Source organism: Gobio gobio, assembly GCF_949357685.1.
Source record: "Gobio gobio genome assembly, chromosome: 3".
Classification (NCBI taxonomy): Eukaryota; Metazoa; Chordata; class Actinopteri; order Cypriniformes; family Gobionidae; genus Gobio; species Gobio gobio.
This window is the reverse complement of record NC_137099.1, coordinates 42,664,871-42,686,422: the sequence shown is the minus strand read 5'-3', so window position 1 is coordinate 42,686,422 and position 21,552 is coordinate 42,664,871. Positions and strand designations below refer to the sequence as shown.

Below are 21,552 nucleotides of genomic sequence, written 5' to 3'. Positions count from 1 at the left end.
TCCGATCTTTCGAATATTCCTATTTAATAATTGTTTAATCAACATGTCATCCTCAATAAACCCGTCTCTGGCGTGATGACTCCGATCTTTCTAATATTCCTATTTAATAATTGTTTAATCAACATGTCATCCTCAATAAACCCGTCTCCGGCGTGATGACTCAAATCTTTCGAATATTCCTATTTAATAATTGTTTAATCGACACGTCATCCTCAATAAACCCGTCTCCGGCGTGATGACTCAAATCTTTCGAATATTCCTATTTAATAATTGTTTAATCAACACGTCATCCTCAATAAACCCGTCTCTGGCGTGATGACTCCGACCTTAGGAATATATCTATTTAATAATTGGTTAATCGACACGTCATCCTCTATAAACCCGTCTCTGGCGTGATGCCTCTGATCTTTCGAATATTCCTATTTAATAACTGTTTAATCAACATGTCATCCTCAATAAACCTGTCTCCGGCGTGATGACTCCGACCTTACGAATATATCTATTTTATAATTGGTTAATCGACACGTCATCCTCAATAAACCTGTCTCTAGCGTGATGACTCCGATCTTTCGAACATTCCTATTTAATAATTGTTTAATTGACACGTCATCCTCTATAAACCCGTCTCCAGCGTGATGCCTCTGATCTTTCGAATATTCCGATCTAATCTGACTTCTGACCTGTAAGGTCACCAGAATCATAATCATACACTGTGTTTTAATTGGCCAGAGGAGAACTGGCACCCCGACTGAGCCTGGTTTCTCCCAAGGTTTATTTTTCTCCATTATGCCACCTGATAGAGTTTTGGTTCCTTGCCACTGTCGTCTTTGGCTTGGCTTGCTCAGTTGGGGACACTAAATTTTCAACCAAAATATCCAAATAAATCTAATTACTAAACTAAATGAACTATATCAACTAAATTACAGATCTTCCCACATTGTCACTATATGATAATTGAAATGAGCTGATGATATCACTGTTTTCCGTTTTCAAAATTTTAAACCGGCATAAACTGCTTCAGTTCAGCCGCCGATCGGTCTGCGCAGCGATACATGAAGCCGAACAAGCCTTTAGTAAGGCAGGACTGGTGAGGCGTTTAGCTTGACGCAACCATCCGAGTTCGTATCCGCCTTTTTCCGATCTCATGATTCATCTCCCTTATCCCATCACAAATCAGATCGGAGAGGCATGTATTTTTCATAAGGATTAAGAAAATATTTGAAAAGTGGAAATAAAGGATGTAAAGATTATGTAATAGTGGGAATTAAGTGTTTAACGTCTAGGGTTATGGGTGTTATGGAGGGCTTTATAGAGAAAGGGACAAGTCGAAGGCAGCATCCATAACACTGAATATGTTGTTGTAATCGCTGCTATTTGCATGTCTACACTGGACGCAACAAAGCGCACGTTGCAAAGCATTGTCCTTCATGTCATTACGTCATAAATAGAGCGAGGCATCAGTTTACTGTTGGAGATTTGTCGCTCACATTGCGCCACATCCAGTGTAGACAGAACCACTGTTTATAATAAGTTTTATTGTTTTTAGTTGCATCTCTTAGCGCCCCTCGCATCCGGTGTGGACAAGGTGTTAGAGTAAATTGCATCATTGCGCTTTTCCTTTTATTAGGGAGAGTTTTGTTAAGGCCTACATAGGTTGCCAGCCCTCTTTTCATATAATGAACCACTAACTTGGTAAATGTATTTCCTTCTTCACCACACACACAACTTAATAAACGTAATTCAGTCAAACGTTTTAGGACTATAGCAGTAAATTATATACAGAAATTAAAATCTCATGCAAGGGGAAATAAATCTGATTTCACCAACAGGCACAAATTTCCTTCACTTTTTGCGTTCTTCAGACTTTAGCTTTCCTTCTAGTACATTTATGAGCATTCTCTCAATTCATATAATAATAAAACATGCAATTTTTGTCAAATTATATTTTAATATTTCTTGAAGGAAAACATTCTGGGGATTACATTTTAAACATTCTTTGCATAATATCATACAGCAATAGCTAAACATAAGTTCAAGAGGTTTAAACTGTATAAATATGTGGATAAACAATCTCACAATGCATATTTCTCACATACGAAAACAGGAGAGATCTCAAGAAGCTACAATTTATAGGCAACTCATATGCTTAATTTATAAACAAGTTTATAACAAGAGACACGTTTATCAAACATTTTACATTCAACTTCATTTTCCCATACTTTCATATTACACTTTCATATGTCCTATCACCAGAATGTACAGTGTAAAGATGTGCTTTAGTTCTTTTTATTAATAACTTTGTAAAACTAACTTTAAATATAATCTACAAATGGTGAGGTTTTAAATACTTCTGTACTTATTTCTGTTTTTCTGTAACAACATGTGGTAGGTTTTCATGTGGGTCATTTCGGTAGGTGATCAAAGAAAGAATTTGCTTAATGCATTAAACACCATTTTAACCACATTGATTATGAATGGAAGGTCAATCTCTGCTTGGTATCTTGCTCGCTGGTCATAATCATTGTTTAACTTTTTTAATGCTTTTTCATAGGCCTCGTCTTCAAGTTGAGCCCTCAGATATTTTATCTCCTTCTGTCTCTTCTCTTCTGTCTCCTTCAGGATACGTTGTTTCTCTTTCTCAATCGCTCTCTCTACCATTTCAAGCATCCCACTGGTGTAATATTGCCCACCATTTCCAGTAACCATTTTATCAATCTGATCCAGCAACTGAATGACCTGTTCAGGATTTTGTTCTTTATTGTTGAACACATGGTATCTTCCACTGCAAGTTTTGATGAAACTGAGCAGTTTTGGGCTTTCCCGCACAAATGTGTGAATGTTCTTGCCCTCCAGTCGATCTCCATGAGTGAACAGTGCCATGGTGTACGTGGAGGATTCCTCACCAAAAACTGCTTGAATGATTCTAACAGCTTTTGCCTCTTCATCTGTAAATCTGCCCAGCTGAATCACCACTAAGAAGACATGTGGGCCAGGAGAGGAGAGTGGAATACAGCGTTTAATTCTGTTGACCACCTCATCTATAGTTAGGCTGGTGTCAAACAGACCCGGAGAGTCGATGACAGATACTTTTCTGCCATTTAATACTGCATGAAACTTTTCACATTGTCCTGTCACAGAGGAGGACGATATCTCAGATTTGAAAAGCTTTTGTCCGAGGATGGTGTTGCCTGCTGCACTTTTTCCCACTCCTGTTTTTCCAACCAGAAGAATCCGGAGCGGTTCGCCTGCATGAACTATACATTAACAAGAATTATATCATTTATATCAACTCTTGTTAATATATTTCAATTAACAAACATTTATTTAAAAGAACAATAAAATGCACATATTTTAAAACTTTTTAATACTATTTATCATCCTGACAAAGCTTATTTTGTATGTATATCAAAAATATAATAAATACCTTACCTATATCATCAAAATCTTGTTTTTGTGGTTTGGAGATCTAGAAGTAATGTAGTAATACATTAATACAGAAGTCATTTGGCCACTTGTACACAGTGTTGGGGAAAGTTACTATTAAAATTAATGTGTTACAATATTGCATTACTCCCTAAAAAGATTGCTTTTTGCATTACTTGTTCTCACCTGGGCTGGGCTTGCTTAATTAAAAAAAACCCTAAAGTTCTATTTTTGGCAAATGTAAAGGCAATTTCAGAACATAAGTGAATATGCATCAGGCTGAAGGAAATGCAAATTAACGTCAGTACAACAGCGGGCGCAGCTCAAATCTTTCAGCTCACTTTTGATTTCTTCCAATATGCGGACAGGAGAGGTGTAAGTCAATAAACAGGAAAATAAAGTAACTTGCATTACTTATTTGAAAAAGTAACTTAATGTATTATATTCTATGTTTAAAAGTAAGTGTTACTTTATTCATTACTTGAAAAAAGTTATCTGATTACGTAACTCATGTTACTTGTAATGTGTTACCCCCAAGAGTGCTTATACATGTTAAAAAGATAATCAGCTGCTTAAAAAAAGGACAAACGTCTCGGTTACGTATGTAACCCTCGTTCCCTGAGGAGGGAACGGAGACGTACGTTAGTGACTAACGAATGGGGGTTTCGCTTAGAAGCCAATCATCTTCTAGTATTCAACAGCGCCCAATGGCAGTGCCAATGCCATGGGCATGCGGAATTTGCATGCGTAACTCCGCCCCACCTCGTGGGTATATAAGGAAGTACGCTGGCAACATCGCATTATGTTACTGCTGCAGGAGCCAAGACTGAACTCCGCGTTCCAGGCAGCACAGCTGACGTGGCAAAGGAAACGTACGTCTCCGTTCCCTCCTCAGGGAACGAGGGTTACATACGTAACCGAGACGTTCCCTTTCGTTCAGTCACTACGACGTACGTTAGTGACTAACGAATGGGGGTTCCAATACAACAACGCCACTCAGCTGTCATCCAGTGCCCTGCGTAAGTGTGAGTACCCTGTCGTAAGACTAGTACGGACGAAGGACTCCCACTTATCACAGGATTACCAAGGTACACTGGGAAGCATATCCCAGTGAGGGAATGCCAAGATGCCTACCCGTGGGGAGGACTTAGAGAATACACATATGACCCGCTAAGGGCTGCATATGGAAGATCTCTAGGGTACCAGCCGAAGGTGGATTTTTAACCCTAGGGGTGGCAGGGACTTGCCAAGGGAAAGACACCTGCTCGCTGAGGAGGCTTACGGTGGAAATACTCGTGTGGGGGTCGCCGGAGGGGAACCATGCACACGGAGCACCTGGCCGGACATGAGGGTCTGGGCTCGAAAGGGCAGACTGAACTGATGTCGGCGTCGACAGTGCTGGAGGAGCTCAGGGCTCTCGGGGAGCTCACCTGAGGAAAATATCGCACGTATCCAGTCCGTGGAGTGGAATGGCGAGCAAGCGAAGACACCTGAGCCTGGCCCATTACCGGCCACCCGTAGGGGCGAGTACATAGTCGGACACTGGCTCCACTCGGAGATTGTAGAATCTGGCGAATGTGTTGGGTGTCGCCCAGCCTGCAGCTCTGCAGATGTCTGTTAGCGAGGCGCCATGCGCTAGAGCCCAAGAGGAGGCCACACTCCGGGTGGAGTGTGCCCTCACACCAAGGGGACATGGTCGGCCTTGCTGCTGGTAAGCCAAAACAATGGTGTCCACTATCCAGTGAGACAACCTCTGCTTTGAGAGAGCACTTCCCTTCCGCTCTCCACCATAACAGACAAAGAGCTGGTCTGAGGTCCTGAAACACTGCGTCATGTCTACGTAAGCGCGGAGAGCGCGTACTGGACAGAGCAATGCCAAGGCTGGGTCTGCCTCCTCCAAAGGCATCGCTTGCAGGTTCACCACCTGGTCTCGGAACGGAGTGGTGGGAACCTTGGGCACATATCCGGGCCGGGGTCTCAGGATCACGTGAGAGTTAGCCGGCCCGAACTCAAGGCACGCTTCGTCAACCGAAAATGCTTGCAGGTCCCCGACCCTCTTAAGCGAGGCCAATGCGGTCAGCAGAGCCGTCTTCATAGACAAGAACTTAATCTCAGCCGACCGCAAAGGCTCAAAGGGAGGCCTCTGCAGAGCACTTAAGACTACTGAGAGGTCCCAAGAGGGAATGAGAGGAGAGCGAGGAGGATTCAGTCTCCTCGCCCCCCTCAGGAACCTGATGATCAGGTCGTGCTGACTTACCTTTTTGTCCCGATCGGGCATTTCCAGGGGTCTTCTTGGCGGGAAGAACACCATGTGACGAAGAGGTTCCACTTCAACGCGTAGAGACGTCGCGTAGACTCAGCTCTAGCGGAAGTGATGGTAGCGACCACCGCAGGTGGAAGGCTACTCAAACCTGCCGCGTCCCGTCCAGAAGCCACACGTGGAGCTTCCAGAGCGCTGGACGCGGGTGCCAAAAGGTGCCCCGTCTCTGAGTGAGGAGGTCCGGTCTCAGAGGGATAGGCCAGGGAGGGGCTGTCGCAAGGAGTAAGAGTTCTGGGAACCAGGTCTGGCCGTGCCAATACGGGGCGACCAACATGACCTGCTCCTTGTCCTCCCTGATCTTGCACAGTACCCGTGCAAGAAGGCTCACAGGGGGAAACGCATACTTGCGTAGCCCTGACGGCCAGCTGTGCGCCAGTGCATCCGTGCCAAGGGTGCCCTTGGTCAGGGAATAATACAGGGAGCAATGGGAAGAGTCCTGGGAGGCAAACAGATCTACCTGTGCGTCGCCGAACCGTTCCCATATCAGCTGGACCGTCTGGGGGTGGAGTCTCCACTCTCCGGGGAGAGGCTGAATCCGTGAGAGCTCGTCGGCTGCACGGTTCAGGTCTCCGGGGATGTGGACAGCACGAAGGGACCTCAGGCGCTTCTGACTCCACAAAACGAGATGACGGGCGAGTTGAGACATACGGTGGGAGCGTAGACCGCCCTGGTGGTTGATGTACGCTACTACGGCCGTGTTGTCTGTCCTGACTAGTACATGTTGACCCCTCAGCAACGCTCGGAAGCGGTGCAGGGCGAACCGTACTGCCAGTAACTCGAGGCAATTGACATGCAGAAGGCGCTGGGGTCCTGTCCAGGAGCCCGCGGCTGCTTGTCCATTACACATGGCACCCCAGCCCGTGGATGATGCATCTGTTGTCACAACAACATGCCTGGAAACTCGTTCTAAGGACACTCCGGTCCGTAGAAAACTGAGGTTCGACCACGGGGTGAGTGTCTGTAAGCAGGCCCGAGTCACTTGTACCCGGAGCGTGCCAGACCGCCATGCCCATCTCGGGACTCGATCGCGTAGCCAATGCTGAAGCGGTCTCATATGAAGCAATCCGAGCGGCGTTACCGCGGCTGCAGATGCCATATGCCCCAGGAGCCTCTGAAACAGTTTCAGTGGAACCGCACTCTTGCCCTCGATTTGTCGAAGGGAAGTCAGCAGAGACTGCGCGCGCTCGCTCGAAAGCTGCGCGCACATGGCGACCGAGTCGATATCCATACCGAGAAAAGAGATCCTCTGCGCGGGGCAAAGTTTGCTCTTCTCCCAGTTGACCCGAAGGCCCAGACGGGCTAGGTGATGGAGCACCAGATCTCTGTGTCCGCAAACCTGCTCTCGAGAGTGACCCAGTATGAGCCAGTCGTCGAGGTAATTCAGGATGCGAACCCCGTGCTGCCGAAGGGGCGCAAGGGCTGCCTCGGCAATCTTCGTAAAGACGCGAGGGGACAGAGATAGCCCGAATGGTAGAACTGCGTACTGATATGCCCGCCCCTCGAAAGCAAACCGTAGGAACGGTCTGTGTCGAGGCAAAATGGAGACATGGAAGTAGGCGTCCTTCAGGTCGATCGCTGCAAACCAATCGTGTGGACGAACGCATTCGAAAAGGCGTTTCGCTGTCAACATCTTGAACGGAAACCGGTGAAGGTAACGGTTCAAGACGCGCAGGTCCAGGATTGGCCGTAGCCCACCTGTCTTTTTGGGTACAATGAAGTACGGGCTGTAAAACCCGTAAATCATCTCTGCTGGAGGGACAGGTTCGATCGCACCCTTCGCCAGTAGGGTGGCAATCTCCGCTCACATGACGGGGGCTTGGCCCCGATCATGGTGGAACGGACTCCCCGGAAGCAGGGAGGAACCTGCGCGAACTGAATCGCGTAGCCGCGCCTGACGGTCCGCGCGACCCAGCGGGACAGCCCTGGAAGCTGAAGCCAGACATCCAGAAACTGCACCAGCGGGGTCATACGGAGTACAGACGTACCCGGTGTGGGCTTGCAGCGATGCAGCGTCACCGGCCCGGACATGGGAGGCTGTGGGGCGTCCCGGTGCGGGGGCACGGTTGACAGCTGCGTCCTGACAGAGGAGACCAGGGAAGGACGCACGTTCCACTGGGGTCTGCTCTGCCAGGAGGCTGGCGACAGAGTGGGATGCGAGTGGCGGGACCCGTGGGTGGCGCGCACCGTCATCACCGGACTCTGTGGGCTCAGGGATGGGAGTGTTAATTCTTTCTTTGACCAAAATAGGGTGCAAAGGATCCTGAACAAAGGATTCTCCCCCGGCCCTCCACCGGGGGAAGGAGTGGTCCTGCTACCATCTCCTCGAAAGAATTTCCCATCCCTGAGCCGTCCGTCTCAGGAGCGCCGCTTGGCCTGGCGTTTAGCGGGGCGCGGGGCGGCCTGAGGGGACTTGGACGCCTTCCTACGGCTTCCTCCGCGACCCGGCCCGGGTGAAGGCTGCTGCTTGGACCGGGTGGGAGGGGCGGGAGCCTTAGGAGGGCGTCCTCGGCGTGGAGCAGACTGAGGCGACTGTGCCGGCGGCTGGGTGGAGGCAGCAGCTGGCCGCCGGGGCAGTACGTGTTTTATAGCCTCAGTCTGCTTCTGGGCGATTGAGAACTGTTGGGCGAAGTCCTCAACCGCCCCGCCGAAGAGGCCGGCCTGGGATATGGGGGCATCGAGGAACCGGGTCCGCTCGGTGTCCCGCATATCGGCCAGGTTCAGCAATAAGTGACGCTCCTGGACCACATTTGTGGACATCACTTGACCCAGGGAGCGTGCGGTCACCTTTGTCGCCCGGAGAGCGAGGTCGGTGGCGGCACGCAGCTCATTTAAGAGCCCCGGATCAACTCCACCCTCGTGCATGTCCCTGAGGATCCTGGCCTGGTAGACCTGGAGGATCGCCATGGCATGCAGCGAAGCGGCAGCCTGCCCCGCGGCTCTGTGCGATTTCGCCACCAAGGTTGATGTGAATCGACAGGCTTTGGAGGGGTGCTTAGGATCACCACGCCAGGTTGAAGCGCTCTGAGGACACAGTTGCATCGCAACAGAACGTTCAACTGGAGGGATCCCAGTGTACCCTTTACCTGCCGCCCCATCGAGGACGGAGAAGGCGGAGGAAGTCACCGAACGGTCGCGGGAAGACAACGGGGACTTCCAGGACCGCGTGAGTTCCTCATGCAGCTCGGGAAAGAAAGGTATTGGGGGCGGGGACTGACGGGTGTCAGCGCGGGCTCCCAAAAACCAATCATCGAGCCTTGAACGTTCGGGACAGGGTGGAGGGTTCCACTCTATCCCTAAGCTCGCGGCTGCCCGAGACAACATGGCTGTCAGCTCTGGATCTGACTCGGGCAATGCTGGCGCGCCCGAAGGCGGCAGCACAGCCGAGTCATCATCTCCAGAGGACTCGAGCCCACCTTGTGATGCGGTGATCGACATCGCATCTTCCTCCGGAGCGCCAAACGAGATGCGCGGGGGGGCCGGAGCCGGCCCCGCGATCTGCGTCTGAACGCTCGCGGGTTGCAGTGTGCAAGACGGGGGTGTGGCCCGAGGCATGACATCGGGGCTTTGTTCCACACCGTAACCGTCAAGTCACCCTGACCACCAGCCGAAGTACTGGGCCTCTGGGACTCAGTAGAGCGGGGTGTGGTAGAGGGGACTCTCACTTCTTTACAAAGGTCATGGAGTCTTGACCGCAACACTGCGATGGTCATGTTCCCGCAGTGAGAACATGACTCATCCACGAACGCTGTCTGGGCATGCTGAAAGCCCAAACATACCAGACAGTGTTCGTGCCCATCAGAGGGAGAAAGCAACCGACCACACCCAGAAGTACACGGACGAGACATCCTGAAAAGGACGCGTCACGTGTAAGCTCTTTTAGGAGAGGAAAGCCTCGCAGAGAACGCCGAAGCGCCCAGGGACCACACACCAGCTGTCAGCGGACCACTGCGCAGATCAGCAGGCAGGCAGTATGATGATCACTGGAACGCGCCGTAACACCAACGCGTCTGGAAAGCTGCTCGTCTCGAAAAGCTGTCGAAGACTCAGATCAGGCTTGTAGGAGTGAAGAGATCCTCTTGGCTCCAAAGCAGAAACATAATGCGATGTTGCCAGCGTACTTCCTTATATACCCACGAGGTGGGGCGGAGTTACGCATGCAAATTCCGCATGCCCATGGCATTGGCACTGCCATTGGGCGCTGTTGAATACTAGAAGATGATTGGCTTCTAAGCGAAACCCCCATTCGTTAGTCACTAACGTACGTCGTAGTGACTGAACGAAAGGGAACTATACATTTAAGCATACCTGAGTACATATTGCAAAGGCTCCAACAAGTATAGAAACCACCAGTACTTTGGAGAAAGATGAGATCCAAGACTTTGAGGTCGTCCTTGTTGATGGTTTAGGAGAAATGTCCTGCACAGCTATAAAGAAAGTCATGAAAAAATATACATTCTTATTATCTACATTTGAAAAATGTATAAAAGACGAATATTAAATTTTAATCATTATCATTTGTATGATAATCATGAACAAGGCTATTTTACAGTGACCGGGAGGGGACCTGTTCGGTTAATTTCGTTTTGTCATGCCCACTAGATTTTTTGTCGAGCCGAGGTAATCCTTTGTCAAGCTGATCCTTATGTTGTGGTCACATGATGTGAAGCCATGGCCTCAAGATCCTTTGTTGAGGGAACAATTTTTTTCTCGTGGCCACGAGTTTAATGTGTTAAAGGAACACTCCACTTTTTTTGAAAATAGGCTGAAAAAGTCCCCTAGAGTTAAATAGTTGAGTTTTACCGTTTTTGAATCCATTCAGCCGATCTTTGTATCTGGCGGTAGCACTTTTAGCATAGCTTAGCATACATCATTGATTCTGGTCAGTCCATTAGCATCTCATTCAAAAAATGACCAAAGAGACTGTCAAAATTTTTCCTATTTAAAACTTGAATCTTCTACAGTTAAATCGTGTGCTAAGACCAACTGAAAATGAAAAGTTGCGATTTTCTACACCAATATGGCTAGGAACTACTTTCTCATTCCTGCGTAATAGTCGCGGATCTTCGTGGCCGTACCATGGCTACAGCGGCGCAATGATATTACGCAGCGTCTGAAAGTAGCCCCCAGGTAACTTTCAATGTGAACGGCACTAAGTTCGTGTAGTTGCAGAGAAAGTTTCAGGCTTGCAGCAGACAAATTGTGTTGTGGATTTACCTGTGTGATTAGCCATGGTTCTGTGTGTTGTAAAGGGCTGTGATAGTAAGTCGAAGGTGTATACTACCAGCATGTTTCACAGAATACCAACGAATCATTGCGCCGCTGAAGCCATGGTACGGCCGAGAAGATCCGCGACTATTACACAGGAATGAGAAAGTATATATTGGTGTAGAAAATTGCAACTTTTCATTTTCAGTTGGTCTTAGCACACGATGTAACTGTAGAAGAGTCAAGTTTTAAAAAGGAAAAATATTGAAAGTGTCTTTGGTCATTTTTTTAAATGAGATGCTAATGGCCTGATCAGAATCAATGATGTATGCTAAGCTATGCTAAAAGTGCTACCGCCAGATACAAAGATCGGCTGAATGGATTCAAAAACGGTAAAAATCAACTATTTAACTCTAGGGGACTTGTAAAATGAGCCTATTTTCAAAAAAGTGGAGTGTTCCTTTAACAAACCTGCATTACCAACCCGGGATTACAGATATGGATATTACTGATAAATTAATAATAAATTATTAATGTTAATTATTAATAATTCATTTTATTTTGAATCAAGGATGACAAAAAGTGCGGAATTAAGAAATAATTATTAAACTATATAGCCTTTTATAAAAGCAATAATAAGATATTACTGTTGTCGCTGCCTAGCGTTGTCATGGTAACATTCCATGTGAAGTGGTGCAGGTATGACGTCACTTTGTAGGCCAACCGGCAGTTAGCATCACACTGGTTCCCTCCGCAACAACCCAATAGGATTTTTCCATAGGCTTTTTGATCTTTGCAAAAACAAGCTCTGTAATCAACAAATGTTTATGATACTTATTAATTTTTAAGCCTAAATGCAGGCGCCAGAAGTCAAAAGCTAAAGGTAGGCTATAAATGAGCTACACCACAGTCCATCACTAAGCTTCGGAATTTAAACTTTTCCCAGCAAGTTTGAGTTAGACTAGTTTATAAGAGCACGATAATAAGCATAATGAGTTTTTAAATGCGGGCTGAGGTTCCCTGATCAGCGTGATGACGTTTAATGTCCCCGACAACCTCTGTAGTCCCATTAAGCCACTTGTTAGCAACTGCCTTTTTCACGACACGTGACAGCTTCAAAAAAATCATGAGTGGGGTAACTTAATACTGATGTATTTTATGTCATAGAATAAAATGGGAAAGTATCTTAAGCTTAAACCACAGTCCTTATTTCAGCCATTTAACCTAAAACCCATTCGAAAAACGCTTTGGTTACTAACGTAACCTCGGTTCCCTGAGAAGAGGGAACGAGTATTGCGTTTAGCTAAATGCTTGGGGAATTCCTTTCCTCGAGATTTTGAAGCAATTTTTTTATCCTAAAAATACCATGTAAAACGCAGTGCAGCTGCACAGCTCTCAGCAGGAAGCAGCTGCGCGCTGATTGGCTGTGCCGCTGCAACTGCAGGAACCTATGGCGAGACCGCTGGGCAGGGAGGACCAATCAGGTCCCTCTAATATTCCCGCCACAAGGGGCAGCAGAATTTGCATAGCCGAGGGTATAAAAGACCAACTACTGCTTGCTGCAGAGTCTAGCGCGGTGACGTCACATATAGACGTAATGTATATACGTCACGTTTATGTAACCGCGCATGCGCGGAAGTTCAATCACTATTTATATTAGCGTTTGTTCGAGATCGATGGATTCCATGGCAGAAAGTCATTATTTATGTTGTTTTTAACAATTGTGCGTTAGGTTTAACGGTTTAATGGTAAGGGATGCCATAGAGAGCTTAAATTAATGAAGTCATGTTATTGATTGTGGCATGCATTGCAAAAAAAAGTATTTTTGTCCTGTTTTCCAAAATAGATGTAACCATCGTTAAACAGAGATGCATTTACATGGGATGCAAATGTAAATTGGAGAGTAAAAAGGCTGAATAAAATTATGTGAATTTAAGTTTTTAAAAAAAAGCAAATATCTGTCAATGAGTTATAACCTTCCCTTTGAAATAGGTAAATTTTCTGAGCTTTGATGGATGATCACTTTATTTATTTTTTTAATTAATTTCAAGAATTCGTATTTTATGTCATTTTGTATCTCCAGTAAATGCATCTTGGTTAAAAAAAAACGTTAGACACTTACCGAGTAAACCTACCGAGGAACAACACTTTTTGTGCAGCATGATCAGATCGTACTGTAAAAATTTTCCTGTATGTACTGTAGATTATGTTACTTTTTTTGGAGGTAAAATAAATTAAAAAGTTATGATATCTATTGAAACAGTTTACACCTCTTGTTTCTTCCTAGTTTTTTTCTCCCTTGAGTCGTGAACTGGTGTGCATTGTCCACACAACACAAGAAAGAGTTTCGGGTGCCCAACTCATTGACTAGGTGCTTGCGCTGCACGATTCAAGGACTGCCCTCCTGGGTATGTTGGTGATGGCAGAAGAGGAGTCCTGCGTGGATTTTATTCAGATAGGTTGAGGGCTATTGCTCTGTTAAATGTTTTTTTTTAATGATGGAGGGGAATTCCAGGCTGAGTAGACTTAAACAAATTGTTTTGTGTTCAAGGGTGCGGATTCTGAAATACATTCTGAATCTCCTAATTAAATTCATAATCAAAGCATTAATCAATATTTATTCTCTTATATTATTATAATGATTATTTCCAGTTATGATATTACTTCATCAATAGAACCACTGAATGTTTCTTCATGTATGTTTTCTAAAGTTTGTATTTGGTCTCTGAGGAGTGACTGAGGGTCTGGCCCATGCCAGTAACAGTGTTTGCTCACTTGAAATATGGATTTGTCTTTCATTTCATTTCATATTGTATTTTATATTTTATTTTACTGAAACACTAAAGAACTATGCTGAATACGGTCTGTTCTTGTATAACTGTTGAGAAATTGTATGAGGGACAGGTAGAGAGGGAGCGTGGCTTACAAACTCCTTGTGAGACCTGAAGCTGGCTTCTGCTGATGAAACTGCAAACTATTCTTCAGTATTTCTTTCATTAATTACACGCCTGAATCTTGGTCTTCATTCACCACAACTGGTCTTGGGTCCTAAACTGTTATTCCCCTAACAGTATGTGATATAAAAATTATAATATGTGTGTGTGTGATAATCTGTATGTGTACATAATTCTGTAATTAAAATTATAAAATATCTGTAATTATAATTATAAAATATCTGCTTTGTTTTGAAATAAAAAATAGTTATCACTGAAAATGTACTGTGTAGTCAGTTTAACTTTAAACTGCTTTTATTGGCATAAATGTTTTACATGCAGTATTGCCAAAGCAACAGAAACTGTCCAAAAATATATTACACAAAAATAAAATTTAAATAAGTATTTAAGGTGCCATTAATGTTTACAGTAATATTGCAATATGCACAGTGAAGTACCATTATTTTATTAAATAAATGATTTATGTATTAAGTCTATGCATTAGGTCTATGTACAAAATTGTTATTTAGGGTGGTTGTTTATTTAATAATATTTCTTAGTTATTTTATTTAAAGGTCCCATGGCATGAAATTTTCATTTTATGAGGTATTTCAACATTAATATGAGTTCCCCTAGCCTGAATATTGTCCCCAAGTGGATAGAAATGTTGATCGGTGTAAAACCGAGTTCTGGCTCTCTTTCTCTGCCTTTGAGAAAATGACAGGCCAGACGAGCCAATCCTGAAGTCTCCTGGTTTGACGTCCAAGCAGGAACGGTTTCCTCCCTTTCCTCCGCCCAGAGAATCTGGCACGCCCATGCAAACACTCGATAGATCATTAACGTTACTTGTGAACGAGTGAACGCTGGCAGTTTCTCAGTGTTTGGATGTACAAATGAAAACAGAAGTCTTTCTTCAGTTCCTTCTGATCTGTGATCATTGATTTCTTATGTGTAGCTTATTATTTATTATTTGTGGACACGCAGCGGCGTCTCTCTCTCCCGACAGAACGGTGTTTTCGTGTTTTCTATCTTGTGAGTCAGTGTTTTTGTACGTCCTTGTCGCGTCTATCTGTTCTAAAATGTGCATACAGTCTTTTCTGTTTAACATCACCAGTCACATCTTTAGAGATAAACTTCACGCACGCTGAAGCTCGGCCTCCAACATCCCCGACCCCCAGTACTGCATCTGGCCCACAGCGGAGGCACCAAACGCGGCGTGAGATTAAGCAGAAGGGGGGTAAGGGTGAGGGTATCCGGCTAGGCTAACCAGCTAACCCCACAATAAACTGGATTACATTCGATTACAGCTGTTGTGTCTTTGTTTGCGCTGTGTAACGTTACTCAATGCGCGTCAATGACGCTATTCATATGATTGGAACATATCTAGAAATAATGATACTCAACACTTACTAACTCGTTCATCTCGCTGTAATGGTACATTGCATGTGTTACAAAGTTGGTAGAATAATGATGAAGAGGACTCGGTGTGACTGGGACTCGTGTTTATTCAGAACTCTCAGATACAAACACAATAAACTCGCGCTGACTGGCAGCGCTCTCATAACTCAGTAGTTACTATAAATAACTTTGTTAGCAATCGCTTCGTCTCCGTGATGTCCGGTTCGCGAACGAATCATTCTTTTGAATCGGTTCTTTTTAGTGAACCGAACCAGTTCACCAAATCGGACTGAATCGTTCTAAACGGTTCGCGTCTCGAGTCAGCGCTGATCCATAATTTACTAAAGTTACTAACTTTCTGACATGAGTGACAGCCCCTCCGACTAGAAATAAACTAATAACCTGAAGTATATGCTAGTAACTACAACAGTTCACCCTGGCCTGAACTGAGACATGCAGAGAGAACTGATGAGAAGTGAACACAGGTCCATTCGTCTCTCTGGCAGACTCGTGCCTGCTCGTGCCTCGTTAAACCACGCCCCCTCCGCTCATTTAAAATGCAAAGATGTCAGCCAATCACAACAGTGGGCGTTTTTACTGAAGTCTCACAGCAGACACGCCTCTTGAAGCAGGGCATTCAGCCACAGGGCAAACAGCAGTATAGAAAAAATGCCTTTTATTTCTAAATTATGACATTTTATGATGTAAAAATCATACTAATAATATAAGTACACCTCAGAAAACACTATAAAATAATAGAAAAATGCCATGCCATGGGACCTTTAAGGTCTTACTGTAATTAGATTATACATTTGTTTTATGTCTTGTGTTTGTAATGCATGGGTCAGGTAATTCTTGCAAGTTTCTTAGGTAGGCTTAGGGCGTTATACAAGACGTTAAAACACGTGATATCACCCCGTAACTCAAATAGGACACGCATGCGCTGTCACAACGTTATGGCGCATGCGTTTTAAAGATATGCAATACGCAATATACGTGACGTCACCGCGCTACAGTCTGCAGCAAGGGGTATCTTTAAAAGACCCTAGGCTTGTTTGAGATGAGCAAAATCTGCGCAGAACCGATCCCCGGTGATCAGCGCGAGATGCATTCCGGTTAGAAATAGGCTTGTTTGACAGGCACGTGTAGAGGGGGGGCTTTGGGTGCTTGAGCCCCTGCCCTTTTTCAAAATGAATCAAAAGTGCCCCTCTCAGACAAATATCAATGATAATATCGTGGTCAATAAAACTAAATAAATGTGATTATTATAACATGACAATGTATACAATGGTAACGAACGGCTCAAAAGTCGGACAATTTCTGTTGAGGCGTTGCCGTAACGCGTTGCTATGGGTCGCGTGCGTTTTGATTGACAGCTGATTTTTCTCTGTTCGGAAGCGGCTCTCGAGCCAAATATGGTCCTTTCAGAGAGTGTGTGGCCTTACGGGAAAAACGTAAACCAATATTTTTTTTTCATCCATAATCAAAGCTAATGTGTTGATTTAATTACAAATCTATATATTATATATTTTAAAGTATTACACAATTCACCAATGCCCGTTTGTCATGTATATACACCACCAATCGTGATCTGGCAAAGCAAGTTCAAATTCCATTGGGCGATGTGAAACGGTAATTTTCTGTTCTTATTCATAAATCGGTTGAAAATGACATGGACAGACGAAGTAACGTTTGTGGAACGATTTCCTGCGGTTTGTCTCATTTTTTAAATTGCATCAATGACAAAATGGATTTTAACAAACAAATCCCTGCACAAAACCATGCAGCAGCAAAAGTCGCATTAATGGTAAGTGTTAAATTCACTTGTATTTATGTATATTGATACACCGTTTACTATTTCATGAAACTATCAAAGTTAACAAACCCCAAGTGCCACCAGCACCTACAGGCCTATTATGTGAAGTGTAGGCCGGCGAAATGGTTACTCGAAAGGACTTTATTATATTACCATTTATTATATTACCATTTTTGAATATTATGCAGCATTATGAAAGTCTCTTATGTTCATCAAGCCTGCATTTATTTGATAAAAAACAGCAATATTGTGAAATATTATTAAAATAATGGTTTTCTATTTTAAAATAATTTAAAATATAATTTATTCCTGTGATCACAGCTGTATTTTCAGCATCATTACTCCACTCTTCAGTGTCACATGATCATTCAGAAATCATTCTAATATGAGGATTTAATGTCAATGATGGAAACTGTGATACTATTTTCAAGATTCTTTTATTAATAAAAAGTTAAAAAGAACATAATGTCATAAAACATTTTTTTAAAACTACTGTTTTTTTCTGTATTTTTGATTAAATAAATGCAGGCTTGATGAGCATAAGATATATATATATATATTTACATATTGCCCCTTTTTTACATTTGAGCCCCTGCCCCTGAAGAACTCTCTGCACGGCCCTGATTTACACTAATGCCAAGCTCGCTGTTGAGATTTTAACGTTAGTGTTTGTAACGTCATGTCGTCACGTGGGTCCACCCGTTCAGTAAGACGTTCAAAGTACAAGACGTTCGGATAGACGTTCGATCGGTCGTTCGGATGTTAGATTTTGCCATATTATGCACGGAAATCTGCTAAAAGTCTGCTAAATAACTAAATGTAAATGTAATTAAGGTTACATGCTAGTTTCCATGACAGTGAGTTCAAGATAAATACTGGAGCTACCGGGTGTTACGTTTCAAATGATTATTAAACAGCAAGCACAAACTTAAAATGGACGAAATGAGTAATGTAGGGAATAGAGAATGGGGGTAATTTCGAACACAGCCTCTATCTCTTTAAAATCAGGCAAAACACTTGATTCTCATTAAACTTTAATCCCGATTTTTTTTTTTATATTAAGTTAGTATAAAACTTTCTAGTATAAGTATTTTCTAGTATAAAACGCAAAAATTAAATGACTTACATTTAAATGAAGAGCACATCCTGAGAGCATAGATGTGTTTCGTTTTTCTTTCCTTTAAGGACAGTTAGTTTCGTTTACTCTTAATAAACTTGCTTCACCGGAAAGGTTATCTGGTGTAGACTGCCATCTACAGGAGACAAGACGCCACTGCAAAAACAGTCAAGCAGCTGCTCAATGCAGAGATAATGGGTGGAGCTTGACGTCCAGCTGGCAGGAGACACCCCTCGCTGCAGCCTGTAGCACGAAGACGTAGCTGGATCAACCAATAAATCTCCTTATGCACTCCAGTTAAAGGGATAGTTCACCCAAAAATGAAAATTCTGTCATAATTTACTCACCCTCAAGTTGTTCCAAACCTGTACGAGTTTCTTTGTTCTGCTGAACACAAAATAAGATATTTAGAAGAATGTTTGTAACCAGCCAGATAGAGCAACCATTGACTAGTATTTTTTTCCCTACTATGGTAGTCAATGGTTGCTCTTTTTGCTTGGTTACAAACATTCTTCTAAATATCTTATTTTGTGTTCAGCAGAACAAAGAAACTCGTACAGTTTTGGAACAACTTGAGGGTGAGTAAATGATGACAGAATTTTCATTTTTGGGTGAACTATCCCTTTAACAACACCTGTTGTAAGATAGAGATTTAAAATAATAAAAAGTTCTGAGCAAAGCTTAAAATGCATTTGCAGTTTAAACTTAATGTGTAGAGCTGTCTACTGGTAAAAAATATAAAAATAATAAAATTAAATAACTTACTTATTAACCTCAAAATGAGCATCTTTTCTGAATGCCTCCTCACAAGCAACATCATGGCCACATCTCCACATCTCCTTTGACCTCATTCATGAGGATGTTTCTCAGGATTTCAGGTGGCATCTGTGAGAAAAAAGGAGAGGCTGCAACGAGGACTTCTTGCCCCATTCTCTAGATGCAATGGGTGGAGCTTTAGTTACACCCTAAAATCAGAGCCATGGAGAATAGTACCATAATCATATCTAAAAATGTTTTTTAAATATTTAAATAATACAAAGATTTATTACGGTGTACAATAAAATCATTATTCCAAAATTATAAACCACCCACTTTCTCTAGCACTGAAGAAGAGATTGTAAACCATAAGATATTTGTATTATGAAGACATTATCTCAGCCATTAGGTTTAGGAGACTTAAGACACTGTTCATTATTTATAAGTCAATGACTTACATAAAAATACATAAAATTCAGAAGTGATGCCCATCAGGGTCTGGATAATTTGGCCTATGACTATCAAATTCCTCAGTTTTTATGTCAGCCTCACACAAGTCTCTAAATCTGTGGTCTATCTGCGATATGTTGGCGTGAATTCTATAAAAAAACATGGCAGTCTGATGCATGTCACAACAGGTGTCCATATTTAAGGTAAGCTCCATGATTTGTTCCTGCCTTCACTAATCATTAGTTCATGTTGAAGTAATTCATTCAGGTATTAGCACATTATTATTTATGTACCATTATTATAAAGTGGTACACAAATATATCATTGCATGTCTTGATCAATGGGTGGTAGATCGTTTGGAAACTTCGGAACTTCCTCTAACTCTTTGTGACGACTCTAGTCTGTCCTTATTTTTAGCCCACTTCCATCTGTTTTACTGTGTTTTGTTACTGATACACCGACCAGGCATAACATTAGACCACCTTCCTAATATGTGTTGGTCCCCCTTTTGTTGCCAAAACAGCCCTGACCCGTCAAGGCATGGACTCAAGAAGGTGTGTTGTGGTATCTGGCACCAAGATGTTAGCAGCAGATCCTTTAAGTCTTGTAAGTTGTTAGGTGGGGCCTCCATGGATCGGACTTGTTTGTACAGCACATCCCACAGATGCTTCATTGGATGCTGCTCTCCACATGTATCAATGAGCCTTTGAGCGAGTTTGACGAGGGCTAAATTGTGATGGCTAGACGATTGGGTCAGAGCGTCTCCAAAACTGCAGTTCTTGTGGGGTGTTCCCGGTCTGCAGTGGTCAGTATCTATCAAAAGCAACTATCCAAGGAAGGAACAGTGGTGAACCGGCGACAGGGTCATGGGCGGCGACAGGGTCATTGGCCATGACCCTGTCGCCGGTTCACCACTGTTCCTTCCTTGGACCACTTTTGATAGATACTGACCACTGCAGACCGGGAACACCCCACAAGAGCTGCAGTTTTGGAGATGCTCTGACCCAATCGTCTAGCCATCACAATTTAGCCCTCGTCAAACTCGCTCAAATCCTTACACTTGCTCATTTTTCCTGCTTCTAACACATCAACTTTGAGGACAAAATGTTCACTTGCTGCCTAATATATCCCATATATGTGTGTGTGTGTGTGTGTGTGTGTGTGTGTGTGTGTGTGTGTGTGTGTGTATAGTAGGCTATTATTATTATTATTATTACAAATTTAAGGAACTTATCCAAAATTCGGTCGAAGCTTCACAAAGCAGTGCCCATCACTGTACACTTCTTGTCAAAGCATTACCGAAAGCAGATGCCTTGTCTAATGAATTTTTGACAAATTTTACATTTTTTCTAGCATGTAGGTAAATGCAAATTCTAAATGCAAAGTACAATTTGCCAATTCAAATCTTACTTGCCTCTCATTCAAATTGGTTTCTTCTTTCACTGAAATCTTTGCTGTCGTTTTTTATTTCTCTAAGGGGAAAAAGATCATTCATTGGTCTTGTACATCCATTTAAACTGTTTTTGTTTTCTGTGATGTTTCTTTGACATTATTGTTATTGTTGATTTGTCAAAAAGATAATGTTATCATGTAATCGTGCTGCATAACATGTAGAAAAATAACTACAAATATCAAATCAAACTGAAAAAATATAATAATAATAACGAAAAAGAGTGAGAGAGTAACAAGCAACCATCATCACACGTAGTGCTTGTTACATGATTTAATTCAGAAATGTCAAAACTTGATTCTCTCTTAAGGAAATGTTCTGGAAAATATTTATAAGTCCCTCTCATGTGCAATGATTGATAGCTAAAAATAACTCTATACATCACATGTTAAAAATACTTTAAGTATTTTTCTAATTCTAATTTTTCTAATTCTCAAATGTCAAAATCTTTATCTCCAATCCCCAAGAAAAACACCTGCAAAAATGAATTAACCGGATGCTCCAGTTCATTAAATGGCAAAGAACCTGCTTCATCAAGCTAAAACATATGTACAAGGTGTGCCGATGTTGAACAACACTGTTGAAATAGCTGCTAATTTTAGCATTTTGAAATGGGAGTGGTTGTCTTCATAACTCTTCTGGGCTATACATAGTTGCAAAATATCTTGAAGAAAAACTGTACAG

General features: G+C 43.2%; 1 protein-coding gene across 2 annotated transcripts; it reads right to left on the bottom strand.

Moving 5' to 3' along the window:
* Positions 1-1,851: 1,851 nt before the first annotated feature.
* On the bottom strand, positions 1,852-18,386 carry LOC307123366 (GTPase IMAP family member 7-like). 2 transcript variants are annotated; one of them, XM_079811891.1, is made up of 5 exons: positions 18,222-18,293; positions 11,596-11,756; positions 10,049-10,167; positions 3,430-3,466; positions 1,934-3,254 (listed from the first exon to the last, which is right to left on the bottom strand). In XM_079811891.1, exons 2-5 carry the CDS (start codon positions 11,618-11,620, stop codon positions 2,419-2,421), a joined length of 1,017 nt encoding a protein of 338 aa, XP_079668017.1. In that variant the 5' UTR covers positions 11,621-11,756; positions 18,222-18,293; the 3' UTR covers positions 1,934-2,418. The 2 variants fall into 2 exon arrangements, with proteins under 2 accessions (XP_079668018.1, XP_079668017.1); XM_079811892.1 differs by lacking the exon at positions 11,596-11,756 and having other exon boundaries at positions 1,852-3,254; positions 18,222-18,386.
* Positions 18,387-21,552: the final 3,166 nt, after the last annotated feature.